General features: G+C 44.0%; 1 protein-coding gene across 5 annotated transcripts in view; it reads right to left on the reverse strand.

Moving 5' to 3' along the window:
- Nek10 (NIMA related kinase 10) overlaps positions 1-21,291 on the reverse strand; it is a 201,288-nt gene that overhangs the window by 58,732 nt on the left and 121,265 nt on the right. For all 5 annotated transcript variants that reach the window (XM_015994002.3, XM_042284371.2, XM_076544479.1 and 2 more), the window contains 3 exons: positions 14,911-15,040; positions 14,278-14,348; positions 8,845-9,058 (listed from right to left, as the gene is read on the reverse strand). In XM_015994002.3, coding sequence (XP_015849488.1) covers positions 8,845-9,058; positions 14,278-14,348; positions 14,911-15,040 — 415 coding nt within the window. The remainder of the gene's footprint in view (positions 1-8,844; positions 9,059-14,277; positions 14,349-14,910; positions 15,041-21,291) is intronic.

Below are 21,291 nucleotides of genomic sequence, written 5' to 3' on the forward strand. Positions count from 1 at the left end.
AGCCATACCTCCTAACTCTCCCCAAATAACCACCAATTAGGGATCAAGTATTCAAAAAAGCTAGTATTAAAATACATAAAAAGGTAAAAATGCTGGATTTTCATGCAAACCACCGTCTGTATTCTGTATCCTGCTCTGGAGAGTGTTAAACAGTATAATGTTGGAAAGCTAGTAGTCTCTTTTGTAGTAAACCATACAACTACTTAGGTAGTACCTAGGTATTAAAATACATGAAATAAAAGTACCTAGGTATTACCTAAAAGAAATAGAAACATATCCACAAAATGTCTCATGTGATAAAGTTTGTTGCAGTTTTGATTAGCATTCCAATTTTGGAAATAAGTATTCATCATCATGACAATAAAATGTGGTAAGTATTTACACTGCACACATAGGTATTGTATATATAAAGTATAGTGTGTATCTAATATACAATATATTTAAATGTATAAATAAAAACTAATTCAGAAAGATAATGGGAATTGAGACACAACAACCTAATGTAAATAGAACTAATATACATAAGATGGAGGACTGCTACAGGCATGGCTAGAATGCATATGTTAGAAACGTATGAAGTCCACCGCTAACCTCCAGCCCCAGCCCCAGGTAGGAGTCACCTAAGGTGATGTGAGGGAGCTTTCAGGGGGATGTGCACAGAAGTGTGTGTGTGTGTGTGTGTGTGTGTGTGTGTGTGTGTGTGTGTGTGTACACCAATGATTGTACATGTCAAAAGTCATTAGGCTCAGCACTTAAACATCACACTATGCATATGTAAACCATGTTGATTTGAAAGGGGGAGTTTGCAAAGTGGATGAGAGAATTTTATCTATTTGGGAGAGTAGAGCTGGTGAGACACTGTTGTTTTCCTAAAACCTACTAAGCAAAGAACATTTCCCAACAAGCTGAGATTTCCTGATTTCTGATCTTTCTTTCCCTATATCGCTGCTTGTTGCATTTTCAGGGTCTTGGGAGAAATTCAGTCAGCAATTAACCAGACTATAAAAGCAAAATTGTCCAGCACAATACTGTCCTTTTAAAATACATTATTTTCTGCATGGCTTAATTTAATCTCTTAGCAGAGGGTTGTGAGCACAAGCTTTTAGTGGCAGGCTCAGCATTTGTGAATGACATATGGTACAATCAAAACAAGGCGAAATGGATAAATAAATAGCACACTTTAAAAATCCAAGTGCACACAGAAAAAAAGAACATCCAGATGCTTGCATACACTTCAATTTAAGCACCCAACTGTAAAGATATCTGCGAATTTAAGAAAAAAAAATCGAACCGCTGTCAATAAAGTTTTCCAAGAACATAGAACAGGCTGTATTAGAATTATCAGAATCCTATCATGATGTGAGTTTGTAAAAGACTTGTGATTTAAAAATGATCTTTGTTGCTAAGCAGTACATCGGCTGCTCTGTTCTCCAAGGGTGGAATTTAAGATGATGCTCTGTGTGATATATTTAAGCTGTCTGACTATATCACATTAAGATAAACGTCTTTAATTCACTAAAAGCTGAAACTTTTCTAGGATCACTTAATCATCATCTTAACTATAATTTGCCAAAATCAAGTGTATGGGTTTGTTTTGTGAATGATAATTTGGGTGAGGATGTGCAGGGAGACAGAGAGGGTGAGAAATCCTAGCTAGAGTGGATGGAACCGACTGAGTCTGTGTGTGGACACAGCTTTTTATGCACAACTGTGCTCCTTCTCAGCAAGGAGGACATCTACAGTGGACAGCAGCTGCAGGACCAGCATGGTCCTCCCACTTCTGTCCTTACGATGGCCTGGCCTGCCCCCTCGGGCACACAAGGCAGTTCTTCACGAGTCTGCTGGTGCAGGCCTGTGCTGCACAGGGAAGTGAGAACCTTAGTGACCACACTTTAAATGCCCACTCCATCCAAAGCCACAGTGGTAAGCAGAAATTACTGCCTACTACATGTTCCCCTGGCGTGTGCTCTAGTGGCCCCTGGTCCCTGGTAGGTAGGTAGTACAGAGGTGGCATCTTGGCTGAAGTATTGGCCTTTAGTGCCAGACTGGGAATGCTTAGGCGTTGAGCCCTGTGGACTGGGAAGCTGCAGTTTCTCAGCCTCTCCAGCATACAGACAACCGTTGTTAGATTACCCAGACCTTCCTGTGTAAGCCAAGCTAAAGAATGCCTTCTGTAATATATGCACATTCTGTGTTCCTCTATAGACCTGCCCGATTGCATCATGAGGCTCACTACTGCTGTGTGCCTGTTAGCTACAGGTGGCTTGTCTGGCTGAGGTGAGGCTCAGTTCAGACACGTCGGCTTGAGGTTGACTGTGACATATGGTGAGGCAGGTTGTTGTCTTGGAATGGCTTATGCACTCCCCCATCCCAAAGCTCTTACACTGCTGAGACCAAGCTTTGATGCTGCCACCGCAGAGTCAAGGACAGTGAGGTGAAGGATGCTTGGGCCTAGAACTGGCTGTGACAGGGAGGTGGCTCTGTCAGAGAGGAATGGGAGAATCCTGAATCTCAGGGAAGACAGGAAATAGAGCGCAGTGACAGGGTAGCTGCAGGTGACCCTGACTTTACCCCTCTCAGCCGCTCCGGCACATCTGAACCCAAAGACTAGAGCTGGGTGTTAGCAGAAATACAGAAAGGGTCTGGGGAGAGTCTGGTTGCAGCCAGAGAAGGCGGGGCACTTGAGAGCAGCCCGATGCCCACTGCCATGCTGCAGACCACACGGTTATTCTGGACACTTATCAAATGGCCCACAAGGGCAGAGGCCTAGTTTGCTTTGTTCACTGGGGTATCACTGCTGCCTACAATATTGGCTGGCACCTAGGGGGCCCTTCGGGGGTCCTGGCTGAAAGGATAACTGAATGGCAGTCATCTGGGGCAGGAGAGGTGGAAGAACAGGAGGTACCTGAGTTGGCAGGACTGAATTAGTGCCTCCTGCTCCCAGTGAGATCCCCATGGCATGTGTGTAGCATAGAGAGGCATCCCAAACTCTCATGTGTCTCACTGAGACTGTGGATGTCACCAAAGAAGTCACAGTCTGTGGAATATTCCTTTACACTGTGTGAATATAGGTCACTGTGATTGGTTTAATAAAGAAGCTGACTGGCCAATAGTTAGACAGCTAGAAGTCAGGCAGGACTGACAGACCAAAAAAAAAAAAAAAAAAAAAAAGAGCACAAAGGAAAAGAGGAAGGGTCTCGGGAGTCCCACGGAGACAGAGGGAAAGCAGGAGATGAACTTGCCATACTGAAAAAAGGTCCTGAGCCATGTGGCAGAGGGTAGATAGAAATATGACTTAATTTAAGTTATAAGAGCTACTGAGTGAAAACTGAGCTATCGGCTGAGCATTTATAATTAATAATAAGTCTCGGTGTGGTTATTTGGGACAAAAAGTCTTCCTACAACAGTCAGGTCTCAGAAGAGGGGCAGAAATGGTGAACCCCGTGCTGGAGATGGGACTTCAAGGATCATGAGCACATAGGACACAAACATTTAACAAAGACAGGTCAATGTCCCCAAACCATAGAAATAGGTTTACAGCAATGAATATCAGTAAAGGCCACCCCAGGCAGCCAGAGGGCCCTGCCTTCCCACTGGCATAAGCCTTCCTCAGCCTCCTCCTGTACCCAGCTGCCATCTTGGCAAGAGGAGATTGAGAACAGAACTCTCAAAATGGAAACTGTATGTTTAGGTCCTCAGAGACAGACACAGTCAACAGAGGCTATGTCTACCTGTAGCTGTAACCAGCAGGGATGGAGGCTCAAATCAAGTGACAAATCTGCATGCCTAACTTCTACCCAAACTACCCATGAAATAAGACGTACTGTCATAGTTGCTAATATGCTCTTCACAGATATGAGGACCTGAGTTCAGATCCCCAGCACCCACACTGAAGGCTTAGACTGTTGTCCTGGATGCATGCACATCTGCAACCCCAGCACTAATGGCTGCCTCCTGTTTGGTGGGGAAGAACTAAGCAAAGTCTTCTTTACAATTCCTACATTGATGTTCTGCTCAGGTCTAAAATAATACCCACAGGGTCACGATTGTGGGCTCAATGCATTGTGAACTGTGTCAGAACCCCAAACAAGATGTGGCTGTCACAGTCTCCGAAGCACCCCCATATACCTCTCGTTGTCAGACATTTGAGTGAAGCCTGTACCTTATTCTAGTCTAATTTATTCTCATTCTTAACAGCTCCCTGTATCAGTTCTCATCTGGAATTTCAGAAGTTAAAGGGAACGCCTTGCTTCACTTTCACAGTAGGTAACTGCAGTACTCAGCAGGAACAGAGTTCATTAATGAAGCTTCCTTGGCTCTTTTGAAATATATATTTGTACTCATCTTTAACAGCCTATTTTGAAATTTTCCATAATCTAAAATAAGCTAAAGTAGGGGGATAAATAGCACATGCCCCCTGAGATGGAAGTCTGTGGTGTTTCCTGTCGGTTATCAGCGAACCCACCAATCTGAAGCATTCCACCAATTCACCACAAATCTCCCTCCAGACGTGCGGATCTGCAGTGGTCCACCAATTTCTCCTCCCTTTAGTGCTCATTCATAATGAGTTCTGTGGCTGCGTTATTGGTAGTAGCTGCTCTGAAACAGCCTTCCACACACTTGGAACAATCATAACATTGCTTGAGGAGAGCAGAGACAGCGTAAAACGTAAGTGGAAATAATAATGGAGAGGGCAAAGGACCTACATGACCAGGAAGCACAAAGGAGGGCAAAGGACCTACATGACCAGGAAGCACAAAGGAGGCTGTTGGGGGAGGGCGAAGGGCACCAGGGGTGATGGAACAAAGAGAAGTGAGGAAAGAGAACCAATAAAAAAAGATAGTTTAGAAGCGCCATAATGAAACTCAATTCTGCAAATGCTAATTGAAAATTTTTAATTAAAATAGAATAAAAACAAATAAAGAAGTCAATGAAAAGATAATAATAGTCCTAATAAAAATTGGTGCCTAGTGAGAGTAATGCAGACTAGCTGCTTATTTTCTTTTGATAAGATGCACTATATTGTTCTTGTTGGTTCTTTAATAAAGCTGTGTTTTCCTCTTAGTATTTGATTGCTTTTGAAAGGGGAAGATTCTTAGTGTGCTTAAGACAGTACAAGGAGAGAAGTTTTGTGTTTTTAAGGTAGTCACAGAAGCTTGGTTTGAAGTCAACTATCTCTCAATGGTCCATAAAGACTGAACACTCCACGAGGCACCTTGTGCTGGCTTAGGGACCCAGTGAACGTGTTTATCCACATGACTGGCATGCACTGCTTTCCTGCAGAACTGCCCCCTGGACAAGCCAGCCACAGACTAAAGCCCTCCTCCTAACACAGGCCTGCACGTTTGATAGAACTGATGCCATCTTAAGTTATATGCCACATAGCCAGGACATGAGCCATGAGAATTAGAAACAAAGCAAACTTTTCTTCCTTTTTAAATTGTTGGTGTGTGTTTGGTTATGTGTGGGTGTGTACAGGTGTGCATGTGTGTTCATGTGTGTGGAGGTTAGAGAACAACCTAGGTCATTCCTTTTTTCTCAATAAATAATTAATTTATTGTTTGTTTGTGTGTGTGTGTGTACCCACATGTGTGTGTGTGCCCATGTGTGTATGCCACGGTATGCACATGGAGGTAAGAAGAAAACTTATAGAAGTCACTTCTCTCCTCCTACCATGTGTGTACCTGGGATTCCCAGTCATCCTGCTTGGTGTGAAGCACCTTTACCTACTCAATCTCAGTGGCCCCATCTTATTTTTTTGAGGCAGGGTATCTTACAGGACTGGAGTTGAGCAAGCAGGCTAGGCTGGCTGGATTTGCCTTCCTCCACATTACTAATGTTGGGATTACTATAATTGCCATGGTATCTGCAGAGTTTTACTGTTGCTACTGTTGTTATTGTGTGTTTATCTGCGCATGATGCGTGTGTGGGCCTCAAAAAGGTACCATGGTACACATATGGGCATCAGAGAACAGTTTTGTGGGTTCAGTTCTCTACATCTGACTTTACATGGGTTCTAGGGATCACTCTCAAGTTAACAAACTCGGGAAGCAAATGTCCTCACCCCAGCCGTGGAGCAGTCCCTGACCGGCAGGTTTTTGTCTTTGTTTTTATGTGAATATTTGCTATGCTTTGATTTTCTCTGAACTAAAGCATCCCCTCCAGAAAGGGGGAGTAGATAACTCACAAATAGCAAGAAGTTCCCGAAGTTAACAAGATTCCCAGGGCCCTTCTCCAGATGACAGAAACTGTAAGGTGGATGCTGGGAAGAGGAAACTCTTCCCAACGGAGCAGCTGTCCTGACTTGTCACCCATGCTTGGGGGCCCTTTGGTGCCACAGCTGCATGTGAACCATGTCTGCATTTCTAAGTAACCCCTCATCTATACTCCTGTAAGCAACCCCGATAAACGTATTGGCTTGTCAAGTCAGCCTCTGGGGGAATCATTTCTTTGCTCTGCTGTCGGTGCCCTCTCTGGAATGCGTAGACACTTTTCCCTTCCCCCCAGGAGAAACCACTCAGCAGTACCAGGACTGAACCCAGATCTTCATGCTTACAAGGTAAGCACTTTACCGACATCTCTCCAGCCCTGTTCCTCCTTTTTAAAATAAAAAATAAAAAAAAAAATTGAACATTTTATTTATTTGTTATTTTTATGTGTGTGGGGTTTTGCATGACTATATATCTGTGTACCACATGCAGACAGCACTCACAGACACCAGAGTGGGGCCTTGGATCCTCTGGCACTGGAATTACATACAGGTGGTTGTGAGCTACTACATGGGTTCTGGGAATCGAACTCTGGTCCTCTGAGAGAGCAGCCACGCTCTCTAGACTGCTGAGTCATTGCCCCAGCTCCCTCTCTCCTTTATCAGCAATAATAAGTCCTGGGTATTTTGTTTTTCCGACAATGTGCCACTGCAATGCTTACGTGGAAAGTACTGCCTAACTGACAGTCACATGGGTCGGTAATTTCAGAGAACTCTTACATCACAGATCTACAGTCCCCTCAAGATGTAAATTCTTCAAAAAAAAAAAATCATGCTTACAGTTAAATAGAAGAATTACTCCCATGCTCATATTTAAGTAAAACCAATCTTTCAATTGTACTCTGACTTTTGAAGTTGTGCTGTAGATTTGAACACATTAAATTTTAATTCCAATATTCTCTGAAGCTTGTAAATGCTTCTTCAAAACCCCTTTCTTTGGCTTCACCGATTGCCCTGTTTTTCTGGCCATGGCCTGAGAGTCTGACGTCTCCAGCTGAACCCAATCTCCAAACATGTAAGGATACACTGATGAGTAAAACCGTGTGGCAGTGGGGATTTGCTGAGTGATCTGAGACAGATGAGGCTTGGGAAGCAGACGGTACAGAAATGACAGAGATTAGCTCTGAGCAGCCAAGTGCTGGAGCTGGGGGCTGTGTGGAGGAAATGGTTTGCTGATATATTTGAGATTTTCCACAGATATATTTTTAAAGCTTAGAAGTGATAATAAATATATAAAATGATCTCTCTCAAGGTGTTTTGCTGAAGATAAGAGGATTCCTCTTGTTCAGTTTTAAATGAACCCCTCCCACCACCACATGAACCTAATGAAAAATGACCCTCATATCCACCTGGGATCCAGCTGGAGCGTGGCACTGCAGCCTCCAAGCTCATACCACGATGGAGAGAAACAGCTACATCTCTTGCATCTTAATCTACTAAAACATATAATGTGCGTGGAAGGGTGTGTTTCATACTGCTGCCTGATGTTATGCAGTCAAGAGGAAAATAATAAGCAAGGTGAGCCCTGCTCCCAGCCTGGGGCTCAGTGAGAGCCACAGCTCCAGGTTACCCCTCCTAACATCAGAAAGCCAGCGTAGATCAGCCTTGAAGCCACAGCTGGGCTCAGCAGTTAAAGTAATGAGGATGAGTCTCCCCAGAAGACAAACGCATGGAGTACTCAAATTTAAGATTCTTGAGTACCTCAAGACATGCGTGCTTTAGAGCGGTGTTTCCTTCTCTCTGGAACAGGGTTCTCTGAAACACTGTTACTCCAGGAGTCAGTGAGGTCTGTTCCCTGAGACTGACTCTTGTCTCATTTCCTCACTGAGAGCAAGTCTTTGGGATGGTGGGAAGGAATCAATGACCAGACATGACGACCAAGAATGAGCCTTATGGTCCTGTCACCTTGAGCCCCACCCTCAGGACAGGAGCAGCACTTCCGAGGGGTGTCTGAAGACTCAGCACACTGCCAAGGTCCAGGAAAGGGAGGTAGGACAGAGCAAAAGCATCGCCAGCACCAGGAGCCCAATCGAAGCTCTGGACTCCTCCAAGCTGTACTCTGAGAAACACTTAGATACCAAAATAGTTCTGGAAAGAAAAACCCAGAAGCATTGAGAGTGAGGCTTCAACAAGGCATACACGGGCAGCAAGCAGAGAGGCTACACAGACCAGCAAGAAAAATAGAAAGACAAATGGTATTCTTCTCTGAGTGAACGTACACGTTTATCCTCAAGTGTGACAAGATGGCTAAGGAAAATAAATATTTATAAGCACTAGGTGCTACACACAGAGAGCATTAGCTTAACATGATGACGTTCTAAGAGTGCTTCCTGATGATCTGATTTCACAGTACACAATACATTACAGTTAAGTACTGTGGAAGATCAGTAATTCTGAATTATTTAAATTCATTTGTAGAATATAATAATGGATACAAATATGTAACTATATGATGAGGAAATACTTTGCTTTTTGACTACTTTCCTTACTGTAGGCAATTTTTCATTAAACAAACATGAAGAGCTTCAGACAGATTATTGGAAGGCCTCAGGTAGGACCGAGAGTTTTCTGCTTACCTGAGACAGCAGAGCCAGCTCATGGTGACACGTGAGAGCATTCCTGTTGGCTTCCATAAAATACCTCTGGGTGCGCCTCCGCTCCCTCTCCAGTTTCTTCTCCAAGGCCAGCTGGGATGTGGATAAGGTGTCTAAATATTTCATCATCACATCTGAGATCATGGAACTAACTTCTACAATATCTGGACGGGCTTCTGCATCAGGAGTGAGGCACCTGAGAGAAGACAAGGTAAGTGTAACAAAGGTCATGGTTGGAATGGCAAGGAGAGGTCAAGTTCAGCCCAACTGAGTGTCCATCATGGTACCTGCACCCAAGAGCAGGGACAAGGCCAGGCAGTGGGGGCACACGCCTTTAATCCCAGCACTCGGGAGGCAGAGCCAGGCAGATCTCTGTGAGTTCGAGGCCAGCCTGGGCTACCAAGTGAGTGCCAGGAAGGCGCAAAGCTACATAGAGAAACCCTGTCTCAGAAAAAAAAAAAAGAGCAGGGACAGGACAAGCCTCAGACACAGCTCTGAACCCAGCACTTCTCAAAAGACACCCGAAACCTAGGGAAGGGGCAGCTACAGGGCTTTGCACTTGGGCTCACAGCCCAGGCTTGTAGGCTGGCCATGAATGTCTCGGGTCTCAAGGTGGACAAGGGGAGGATCTTCTGCATGTTTGACAGCTTTCTGCAATTGCAGCTAGCTCATTGGTCAGCCAGCCTAACACCTGAAGAGTTTACCTATCTTTAACTAAGATGTCCAGACACAGGCTTGTGGACTTCGGGAAACACACTAGCAGAGGTTCCCATGTATCTCCATTCCCATGAAGATACATTCTTCAGGGTTACATGCATGATTCCCTAATCAAATAAGCATAAAATCATGCTGTAGGGGAAAAAGTCTGCAATATTCCTCTCATTCACCGACTCTGTGCTCCAGTCAGAGGTGAGATGGAAAAAACTGCAAGGGATAGTGTTCATGTTTTACAACACAGACTTGAAGGCAGGGTGAGCACGTGATGATTGCCTTGTCCTTAGGGCTCATGGCTGGCTAAGCTTGCTAAGCATCATGTCTGCTTGGAAACAAAGCAGCAGGCAGCTTATGCAGTCAGCCAGAAAGCAAAACTCACACACTTGGAATAGGTACTGCATAAAAGGAAATAGTCCTCCTTGGAAAAGAAAAGGGAAAGGAGAAAAGACAGGAGAGGAAGCCGCCCGCCTGCCACACGGCTGCCTCCACAGCCCGGCCGCACACTGACTGTAAAAATAGCAATGCCAGCACCAGGCAAAGCAACAAGATAGATTCTGTTGTTGCTCCAGACTCTTCAGGGTGGCTAAATTATTCTCCCAATTTAAAAGCTTGCTTAGGAAAGGAACGTTTTGATAACAAAATGTGTGAATACACCATGTAAACAGGAAGAAGGAAAGACTGCGTGTTAGAAATGCAACTACTGTGGGCTGTGCCTGACAAGAATGTGCAAAGTAAAAATGAGGTGCTAGGAACTCAAGAAATGAGGTATATGTGATTGGAAAAAACACAGAGTTTAAGAATGAGTAGTGTGTGTTGCTAATAGCCTGTAAAGACAGCAGCCAGGAGGCTGAGACAAGGGGATAAGGAGCTCAGGCCAGCCTTTAAAAAAAAAAATCACTAAATTATTATCAAACTCAGTGGTGGTTTTGTATGCCAAGGTTCTGTCTAGTGGCTGGCTGACAACTGGTGCTGAACATAGTAATTTGCTGAATCATCGATAGTTATTAAGAACTTTGCTTGTACATAACCTTGCACCAATGTTTTGAAGAAAATAAGAGACTAAGAAAATGGGAAATCTGAAATTGTGCTCTAATTCTACTGGAACTTAGTTCTTCAACACTAAAAATTCAAAGCAAATTAAATATACAATTGCATTTAACTCACAATAGATCATGGCTTCAAGTGTTCTAGAGATAAAACTTTCTTAATGCAAATGCAGAAAATTAGGAATCTTGAATAATTTAAATGAAAATGTTATAGCATATACCTTGTGATCTTAATTTAGAGTTAGCTATAAAGTTAAATTACCAGGTCTAAATTATTATCATTGCTTAGTAGTTTAAATTATAAACACCTTCAAAAACATTTCATCTGGGAGCTGTGGAAATGAATCAGTGGATAAAGCACTGACCTGCAAAAGGATTTGCACACAGAGAACCCAAATAAAAGCCACACAGTTGTGGAGCCAGAGAAAAGGGAATCTCCAGGACAAGTTGGCCATAGACTAATTGGTGAGCTTGGGTTCAATTGAGAGATTTAGCATCACAGAAGAGAATGATCAAGAAAGACACCCAGCATCAACACTGGCCTCCAGGCACACACACAAGCACCCTCATACAATGTGGACATATATACATACACACACATTATATGCATATATATTACATATATATACACATGTACATATATGCATGCACACCACACCACCACACACACATACACATGCAAAACAACAGCAATAAAGCATTTCATATGGAGTCCCTGCTAAGTATCATTCATCCTTTGAAACATTATGGTAGCAGTGAACTCAGAACCTACTGTGAAGACTACTCCTGGAGCTCCCTCTGAAGCCTCCAGACATCCATTGCTAATCTTGGGGTGTACTTCCTGAGGTACCTGTCCTTATCTTGCTGCTGACATTTGCCCTTTCCCCGTTCTTGCTTCCATGTCTCGAAGTTGTAACTAAATAAATCCAACTCTACATATCTCCAAAATTAGTCCACTTCCCCAGCTAATGGAAGTGCTTTTGTCTGTCTTAGCACTATACCCACGGTGTGCAATCCACAGCACAAGCAACATCCCCCCTCCTCCACTCCTCATCAAACGCTGCCTTGTATATAATGGAATCTCATTTCCCTCCATCTTTCTTCCCCCTTGTCTGTTCCTCATGAGCCCACCAACATGAGCTTTGAGAAGAGAAGCTGTCACTATGTTCCACTCTGCTTGTCACCCTTGGTGACAATCCCTGTTACACCAATGATGAAGCAGATATAGAAATCCCTTGACCAGCACCTCCAGTACATAGGGTCTCCTGAGCAGCACCTCCAGTACATAGGGTCTCCTGAGCAGCACCTCCAGTACATAGGGTCTCCTGAGCAGCACCTCCAGTACATAGGGTCTCCTAAGCAGCACCTCCAGTACATAGGGTCCCTAAGCAGCACCTCCAGTACATAGGGTCTCCTGAGCAGCACCTCCAGTACATAGGGTCTCCTGAGCAGCATCTCCAGCACATAGGGTCTCCTGAGCAGCACCTCCAGTACATGGGTCTCCTGAGCAGCATCTCCAGCACATAGGGTCTCCTGAGCAGCACCTCCAGTACATAGGGTCTCCTGAGCAGGGTGTTCTATAGAAGCTGAGGCTCAAGAGACTAGGCCAGCATTCTGTATACGTGGTCAAGAAATTATTCTACAAAGAGGTAAGGCATTAACCAGCATAAAATGACCTTGCAAGAGTAACCAAAGAGCCAAGTGAATGACCACTGTAGTATGTCATTGGAGATGGTGATATATGCAGGATAGACATGAAGCCAGGGTTTCAGAGTCTCAGAAAGAGGCAGAAACTTGTCCATCTAAGGGGACTGTAGGACTTTTAACATCCAAAATGAAAAGGATGTGGTCCAGACTGACGGAGCAGAAAACTAATGTTGGTTCCATGGAAGTACCAAGATGTCCTTGACACTGACACCAGATGTCAGCCATAACTCCCAGAGCCAGTGTTGACTGAGGGTCTGGTCTGTGACAGGCACTCCTCTGCATACTCAACAAGTTGGAAGCAAGGTAACAAAATGTCTGCTCTCGAGTTGACTTAGTGAAGAAGAGACAGTCAACAAATAAGCATGTGTATGCTTATTGTGATATCTTAGGGGCACAAATTACGCTTTTTGCTGCTGTCACCAAATATTAATACCTGATTAAATGGAGGATTATTTTGACTCCTGCTTTAGGGAGGGTTCCTTTCAACCCTGGTGCTCGAAACTCCCACCAGAGTGGCCCACGGAGCTCCACTTACAGCACTTGGCAGCGTCTTTAGCCCACAGCTCCAAACTCTTCCATATCTGTTCCACAAACCAGTTGCAAAGATCTACAAATGGGGCTGGAAAGATGGCTCAGCCATTAAGAGCACTGGCTACTCTTCCAGAGGACCAGGGTTCAATTCCCAGCACCCACACAGCAGCTCACTACTGTCTGCAACTCCAGTTCCAGGGGACCTGACATCCCCATACCAATGCACATAAAATGAAATTAAATAAAAATGAAAACAAAAAAGATCTGCCAAGGATGTGGTCAGATTTCTCACAGCAACATCATTCTCAGTACCGACTTTGTGTATTAGTTTTCTTCTTTGGTGTAACAATCAAATTACCTGACAAAAGCCACTCAGGGAAATAGGGTTCATTTTGACTTATCACTTAAGAGGAGATACAGTCCCTTGTGATTGGAAAGCATGATGGCAGGGGTGTGATAGGACCATCTATACACAGTGTAAGGAGAGAAACTGTTGGTTCTCAGCTCGCTTTCTCTGTTTTGCTTCAGTCTGGGACCCCATCTCATATGGTGATGCTGCCCACATTCAGGTGGGTCCTCCCTCATCACTCAGCCTTTCTGGGAACCCTGCCTCAGATATACCCAACAGTATGTCCCTTAGGTGATTCCAAATCCATCCAAACTGACAGCAAAGGTTAACAGTCACAGAAGCACAGAGACTGGTTTTTAAAGCAGGCTAGAGAGCACCGAGACAGTAGGTGCTCAGAGTGGGCTTCCCGATCTGAGATGCTTCTGTGTCGATCCATGGGAAGTGAGGGCACGAACCACGCATGTGTCTGAGAGGGGAGGGTTTCAGAAGAAAGGACCAGTACCAGAAAGGTCATGAAGGGAGGAGCCGGAACCCGGAGAGCAGCAGGCAGGATTGGTCTGAGTGTGAGGCCAGGAGGCAACAACCTTTATTAAACTCCTGCTATATGAATGGGTAAAGCCTCTCATTTTTTGAGAATTTAGTATAAAATACAGTATTACCAACTTTTAAAAGTACCTGCAGTTTTATCGTTGCCCTATCTAGCTTCTATGTTACTCTTTTTTCCATATTTGTGCATATTTTATTTATTTCAGAAAAATAGATTTTCACACTACTTGTTTTACTTAGTTTCACATTACACACATTTTTCATGTCGACACCATTACACACATTTTTCATGTCAACATAGGTTTTATAGATAGGCCTAATATCTGTACATCTCTGTCAAGTTCTTCTTGGATATCCCAACAGTTTCCAAAGAGTCACTATTACTAATGATGCTCAAACATCTTTCTAGGTTTGGATTACCTGAGGGACCTTTCGTAACTATTTACCCATAGGTAGTGATTATATAAAGACATGGGGATTTTATGATGGCAGCTATATGTTGTAAATTGTGAGACTATTTACCTGTTAATGGTATCTGTCACTTTTTCAGAGTAGATGCCTTCTGGTACCGGCTCGTACACTGCCTCCACTATCTGCAAGGCAAACAGAAAATAGCAACAGCATCAAACAACCATGCTATCTGTGAGCAGTCATTCATGGCTACAATGGGGATTGCTAATAAATTCATATAACATCACACACAAAAGTTAATCAGGAATGGAAACATCCCAACAAATGAAAATTAATTCCAATAGCCAATTAGACAGTTCTAGAATACAGAATCTTATTCTCCAAGCTGAGCTAAAGTTAACCTTAGGCTCATGATAAAGTAATCCATGGGATAATATAATATGAATGAAGCTCAATGATAGAGCATTTGCCTAGCATGTGTTAGGCCTTGGGTTCCATCTCCAAACCACAAAGAAACAGTATTTGAAAATTTATTTTCATGACTTTATATGACAAATGAATACAACAAATAGGAATATACATGCACTGTGATAGATATTTAGAGGAGAGATAAGATAGACTGGGTTGTGTAGGAAATCAAACAACACATGCTTCTAACTGATGGCTGTGTAAGTCACAAGGGTTTTGTGAAGAACAGGGTGTGCCTGGTAGCTATAGGAGGCCCTTTTGTTCCCTGTGGCTTACTTTAGTAGCCAAGGAGAGCATGTTGGTACTACAGAAGGGAGGACTCAGAGTCGCCATCTGATAAAGAATGCAGCCTGCAGCCCAGACATCAGCCTTCTCTCCATACGGCTCACTCTTCAGGACCTCTGGGCTGAAATACATAAAGGATGTTAATGCACACTCAGGAAGGGAAATTAATTGGCACTGGAAGAAATCCAATTTTCACATTTGAGGTGTTGATATAAAAAAACGAGTAAATGGACATTAAAATGACTCTTAATGACTTTGCCCTATACCCATACTTCTCTCAACCCTTCTCAGAGAAGCATCTCCTTGAAGTAGACAGCAATTAACACAAAGACCCTCAACTAGTCAATTTACAGATAATAAGAGACTGTGTGGTACTTGTCCCTAAATGGTAAATACATATTATACTCCTCCCCCCAAAGCACAGGGGGCTCTTCACAGAAGAGGGGACAGAAAGATTGTAAGAACCAGAGACAGTGTATCCACTGAGATAACAACACATAGTTTCAGATTCAACAGGGCAGATGTACTATGACATGCCAACTGTGACAGCATGAACAAGACCCATGCAAGCTACAGCCAGATAAAGTCCCGGTGTAGAAGGGGAAGGTAGACACAAAAGTCCCACCACTATCTGAGGAGGTACTGGCATTTGATAGATGCTGGGAGAGACAGCAGTTTTCTCTAACGATATCACATCTGTTAGGTCTATCCCACCCCACAGCAGGCCCCACTGCCAAGACTGGCTGGGAAACACAAACTGGACTGTATGAGGATAGAAAAATGAATAACAAAAGAAGAAATCTCAGGGTTGGATGTGAAGGGATGGGCAGTTGGAGAAGATGGTTATAGAAGAAGGTGGGGGAGGAGATTAATATGTTGAACAAAAGGTGATGCAGGAAAAGACTTACAAGGTACTTGCTCTCTCTTCCAGCTCTTAAAATCCCTGTAAACACAGCCATGCAGCCACCACTAGGCCTGCAGGCTGGATGATGAGTAGCTACCTCCACTGGCCCCACCCCACCCCAGCCAAGAGACTACAGTGCTTTAGTGAGCCTGGATAACACTGTGACCCACAGCCTCAGCTGGAACCAAACACACTTGCCAGTAAGAGTGCACTCGTGAAGCAACTCAACCGATTAAAGCCAATGAGATTAGAGGCAGTCTGCCCAAATTAGATTTCACTGAAGGTACCTCTCTTTGGCTTATATGAGTAAGGGGAAAAGAGGCTGTCTGCTGTGGATATCATTCTATATAAATAAAACACTGATGGCCAGTGACCAGGCAGGAAGTAGGTGGCCAGACAGGAAGTAGGTGGGACAAGGAGAGAGGAGAATTCTGGGAAGCGGAAGGCTGAGGAGGAGACACTGCAGCCACTGCCAGGACAAGCAGCATGTAGAGACTCTGGTAAGCCACCAGCCACGTGGCAAGGTATAGATTTATAGAAATGGGTTAATTTAAGATATAAGAACAGTTAGCAAGAAGCCTGCCACGGCCATACAGTTTATAAGTGATATAAGCGTCTGAGTGATTATTTTATAAGTGGATTGTGGGACTGCGGGGCTTGGGGAACCTGGAGAGAAGCCCTCCAGCAACAGCTGTCTGATAAAGCTTATCAAAAGAAGAAGAAAGGCAGGGTGTCGTGACTTAGACCTGCAACTCAAACACTCAGGAAACTGAAATGAGAAGATGATGATTTCAAGAACAGCCTTGGCTACATTGAGAGCTCTGGGCCAGCCTGGGCTACATAGTGAGACCCTGTTTCAACACAAAACAAAAATAAGAAGAGCCACGAGGAATGTGATGAAGCTTCAGCCATGTGAACACAGTGGGCAAAGGACCGAGACCTCTGACAAACCAGGCCGGCAGACAGGACAGTCAAATGGAGGAGACGGCAACTTCCAACTGCTAAGTCGTCCAGCAAACAAATGTGAGTTCTGTGAGAAAGGCTACTCATGCATTTTTATCTTCAAAAAGAAACCAGCCTTTGGGAAATGTGACTGAAGTCATACTTAATCCCTACTTGCTCATATGCCAGGTGGCAGATATGTGTGCGGTTATTGTTTAGACAATAACTATAAAACAATTCGATGCCTTGTGAACTGAATAACTATAAAACAATTCGATGTCTTGTGAACTGAATAACCTTCAACTTCCTCACATGAGATAAGCTCACCAACACTAGGAAATAAAAGAATTGAAGCTAGCTATGCTTTTGTAGAAGTTCACACACACACACACACACACACACACACACACACACACACACCCCTCATATACACACTTACTCCTAATTTAAGATGGATTTTTCTTTTCCAAGACAAAAGAAGTGAGTGTGCTGCTGTAATGGTACAACTTTATGAAAACATCTCTTACATTGAGTCTGAACTCCCCTGGCCCTCACAGCCAAGTTGATAATACCCCTGAGATCACTTAAGACTTGCTATCCCACTGTCCATCGGTCTGTTTGAAGCTGGCCTTTAAGAGAACTGGGTAAGAACTAACCTTTCTTCCCTCTAATCCCCCAGGCAATCAGCTTTTACAGCCTAAGCTAATGCAAACTTTAATCTCAAGTTCTACTTTCTTCCATGCTGCTGACTCTGAGTGATGTATGTGCATGTGTGTTACGGGAATAATTTGATGAAAGCTGTGAACAAGCTGGAAACACCCTGCAGATACAGCTTGTGTTGGCAACACTGACTGCTCCCAGGTCAGCTGGGGTCATTTGGAGCCAGTGACTTCATCTTTGTAAAACCTGGCTGAAGATTTTTGTAAAGTATCCCTCATTCCTTCCCAAGTGATGCTTTCTGTGCCATCCAATAAAAGGGAAAACAAAGCCCTTTGTTAGACACAGATAGAGGACACAGGGAGAGAAGCGGAAATTCTAATTTGGGCTCACTCTTGGTCAAACTAATCCAAGAGGAAGCCGGTGTTGTCGCTCCGTCAAGATTTAACCAATGAGGCCGGGCGGCGCTGGCGCACGCCTTTAATCCTAGCACTCAGGAGGCAGAGCCAGGTGGATCTCTGTGAGTTCGAGGTCAGCCTGGTCTACAGAGCGAGCTCCAGGACAGGAAGCAAAACTACACAGAGAAACCCTGTCTCGAAAAACCAAAAAGATTTAACCAATGCACAGAGCATATCTTATACAACATTTAACAAAAACAGATCTTTGGAAAACCTGAAAACATCTTCAATTAAGTGTGCAAAAACTGTCATCATTGTACTTTATACATAATAAAAATGTTCAATGAACTTGAAGGTAGAGTAGAGTTGGGTACATGTCGAGGAGCTACATGTATCCCTCTGAAATATTCTAGTAAACAAATAAGCATAACTCATGTCCAGCTGCCTTTGAAGGGAGGCTGGGATACCTTTCTCCTGAACCACAGACATACCATACACACACACATAACACACATAACACACTATACACACACTACGCAACACAAACACACCCCACAACACAATATACACACCCCTCACCCCACACCACACACACCACACTACACATTATATATATGTATATATATATACACACACACACACACCCCACACCATATACACACATACCCCACTTTGCACCACACCACACACACCACACTACACCACACTACAGCACACCACACCCCCACACTGCATATATATATATATATATATATATATATATATATATATATACACATACATACATACATACACACACATATATATGTATACACACACCCACATCCCACACTACACTACACCACACCATACCATATACACACACACCTCACTCTGCACCACACCACACACACCATACCACACACCACATTACACCAGACACACCACACCATACATGTAGTGGGTAGCTGTTCCAGCTTTGATCTGGAAGTTCCAACCCCCACTGAGGCTTCGGTAACTGTCACGCCTACAAGGTGGGACTGAGAGAGGACCCTGAAGACCTGAGATCCGGATGTGCCAGCTCTCTTAGTTCCTGGACCCTGGATGCTGGAGGTAGACCGAGGAGAGTTCTCTAGAGAACACCGCTGGATTGCGACACACCTTTCCCAGACCCTGCAACTCACCTATCCCTTCCCATGTAAGTTACCACAAAATAAACCTCCCTTTTTACTACAGAGTGGCCTTAATATTTCAACCAATACATACATACATATCCCACCCTGCATCATACCACACACACCACACCACATACGCACCCACACCCACACACTCCCTCCCATACTACACCACATATACCAAACCACATACACTACACTACACACACACACACATACATACACACATACCACCACACACATATACACACACATACAAATCCACTCATACCCACACCCAAACACCCCACCCCACCCCACCACACATACACCACACACACATACTACACCACACATACATCACACCACACACACATCACACCACACACATCACACCACACACACATCACGCCACACACACATCACACCACACACATCACACCACACACACACCACACCACACACATCACACCACACACACACCACACATACACATCACACCACACACACATGCATCACACCACACACACACATCACACACACACATCACACACATCACACCACACACACACATCACACCACATATACACCACACACATCACATCACACACACACCACACACACATCACACCACACACACACACGCATCACACCACACACACACACGCATCACACACACACACGCATCACACACACACACGCATCACACACACATCACACACACACACACACACATCACACCACACACACACATATCACACCACACACACACACATCACACACACACACACACACACACACACACACACACACACACACCACATCTACCTTTGAAGGGTGATTTCACCAAGAGTAAAGGCAAAGGGAAAGAAAATGAGAAGGATCTAACTGAGAAATAAAGACAAATTGTTTCCATTTTAATTTTTCACGAGTGTTCCCTTGCTGATATACAAACAATTAAGCTGCTAATTGCAAGTAATTCTTATTTACTCACTAAACGAGGAAAATAAATGGGGACCTCAGTGAATTTCAAAGCATACTAGACCTGAACATTATGATAGTTTTAAAATAATTTACTTTCTTCCCAATGGAACTAAGTGGATGAGATGAGATGACCCATGCTGAAAGCCTCGGGTATAGGAAGCAGACACTTCTTTTCTACAGCTGTGACACTTGGCAGCTAAGTGTCACTGTGCTCAACACACACACACACACACACACACACACACACACACACACACCTTGATGAGTGACACAGAGAAGCATGAAGACCGCCATGAACCCTGCACAAGATGATTGCACATTTGAAACATCCAAGGTTTAGAAGCACTAAGATGAAATGAAAACCACGCAGAAATACACATAAAAATGACACACGAGCTACTCAAGATGTTTTCCATGGATGTTCAGAGTAGCCATTCTGCCACAGCTGTATGTTTACACTGGAATAGAACAAATCAACAATTCACGCCTAAAGCTGGCTTAGCTATAGAGTGGGAAGTTATGGATTAGAGGTAGTCTGCCTCACAATGGACTATAATTGGAGATTGCAGTAGGGACTCTGGTTAGCTTCATGGAGATGCAGGTGGCCATATGCACAGAAACACAGGCCCAGAAGTGATGGTCACACAGCATCCATCCTCTGCTTCTGGATCCTTTCCTTGATAGAGATCATCAGTGCTCATTTCAGGACTAGGGCTAAGGCTGAAAACCTATAAGGTTATTCAAACTAAAAGAAGCAAGCTAAACTACCTCATACTGAAAGGAGTATGTCACAGGGATACAGAGGCAGAATATGGGGCAGTATCACCAACACAATAAATGAAATAGCTTGCTAATTGAGTTGGCTGCCATTAACAACATGCCATAGACTACAGGAAACAACAGCTATTTCTTTTTCAAAGCTCTGGAGGCTTGGAAGTCCATGAGTATTGTGCCAGCCGTTCAAGTTCCCAGTGAGGGCTCTATTCCTTCCTTAAGGACAGCCCTTCCTCACTGTTCTCTTATGGTGCAGAGGGAATGAATGCAATCTCTCTGGTGTCTGCTTGAAAAAAGGTATGAATCTGACCATACCATAAGGCTCACCCTCTGTGGTAGTTTGGATATAATTGGCCCCTATAATCTCATAGGGAGTGCCACTAATAGGAGGTGTGGCTTTGCTGAAGTGTGGTTAGCCTTGTTGGAGGAAGTGTGTCACTGTGGGGGTGGGCTTTGAGGTTTCCTATGCTCAGGATACCACTCAGTGCTGTGGATGATTGATTGATAAATAAAGTGCTGATCAGCCAGTAGCCAGGCAGGAAGTTTAGGCGGGACAAGGAGAAAGGAGAATTCTGGGAAG

This window comes from Peromyscus maniculatus, chromosome 9 (assembly GCF_049852395.1).
Source record: "Peromyscus maniculatus bairdii isolate BWxNUB_F1_BW_parent chromosome 9, HU_Pman_BW_mat_3.1, whole genome shotgun sequence".
In the NCBI taxonomy this organism is placed as follows: Eukaryota; Metazoa; Chordata; class Mammalia; order Rodentia; family Cricetidae; genus Peromyscus; species Peromyscus maniculatus.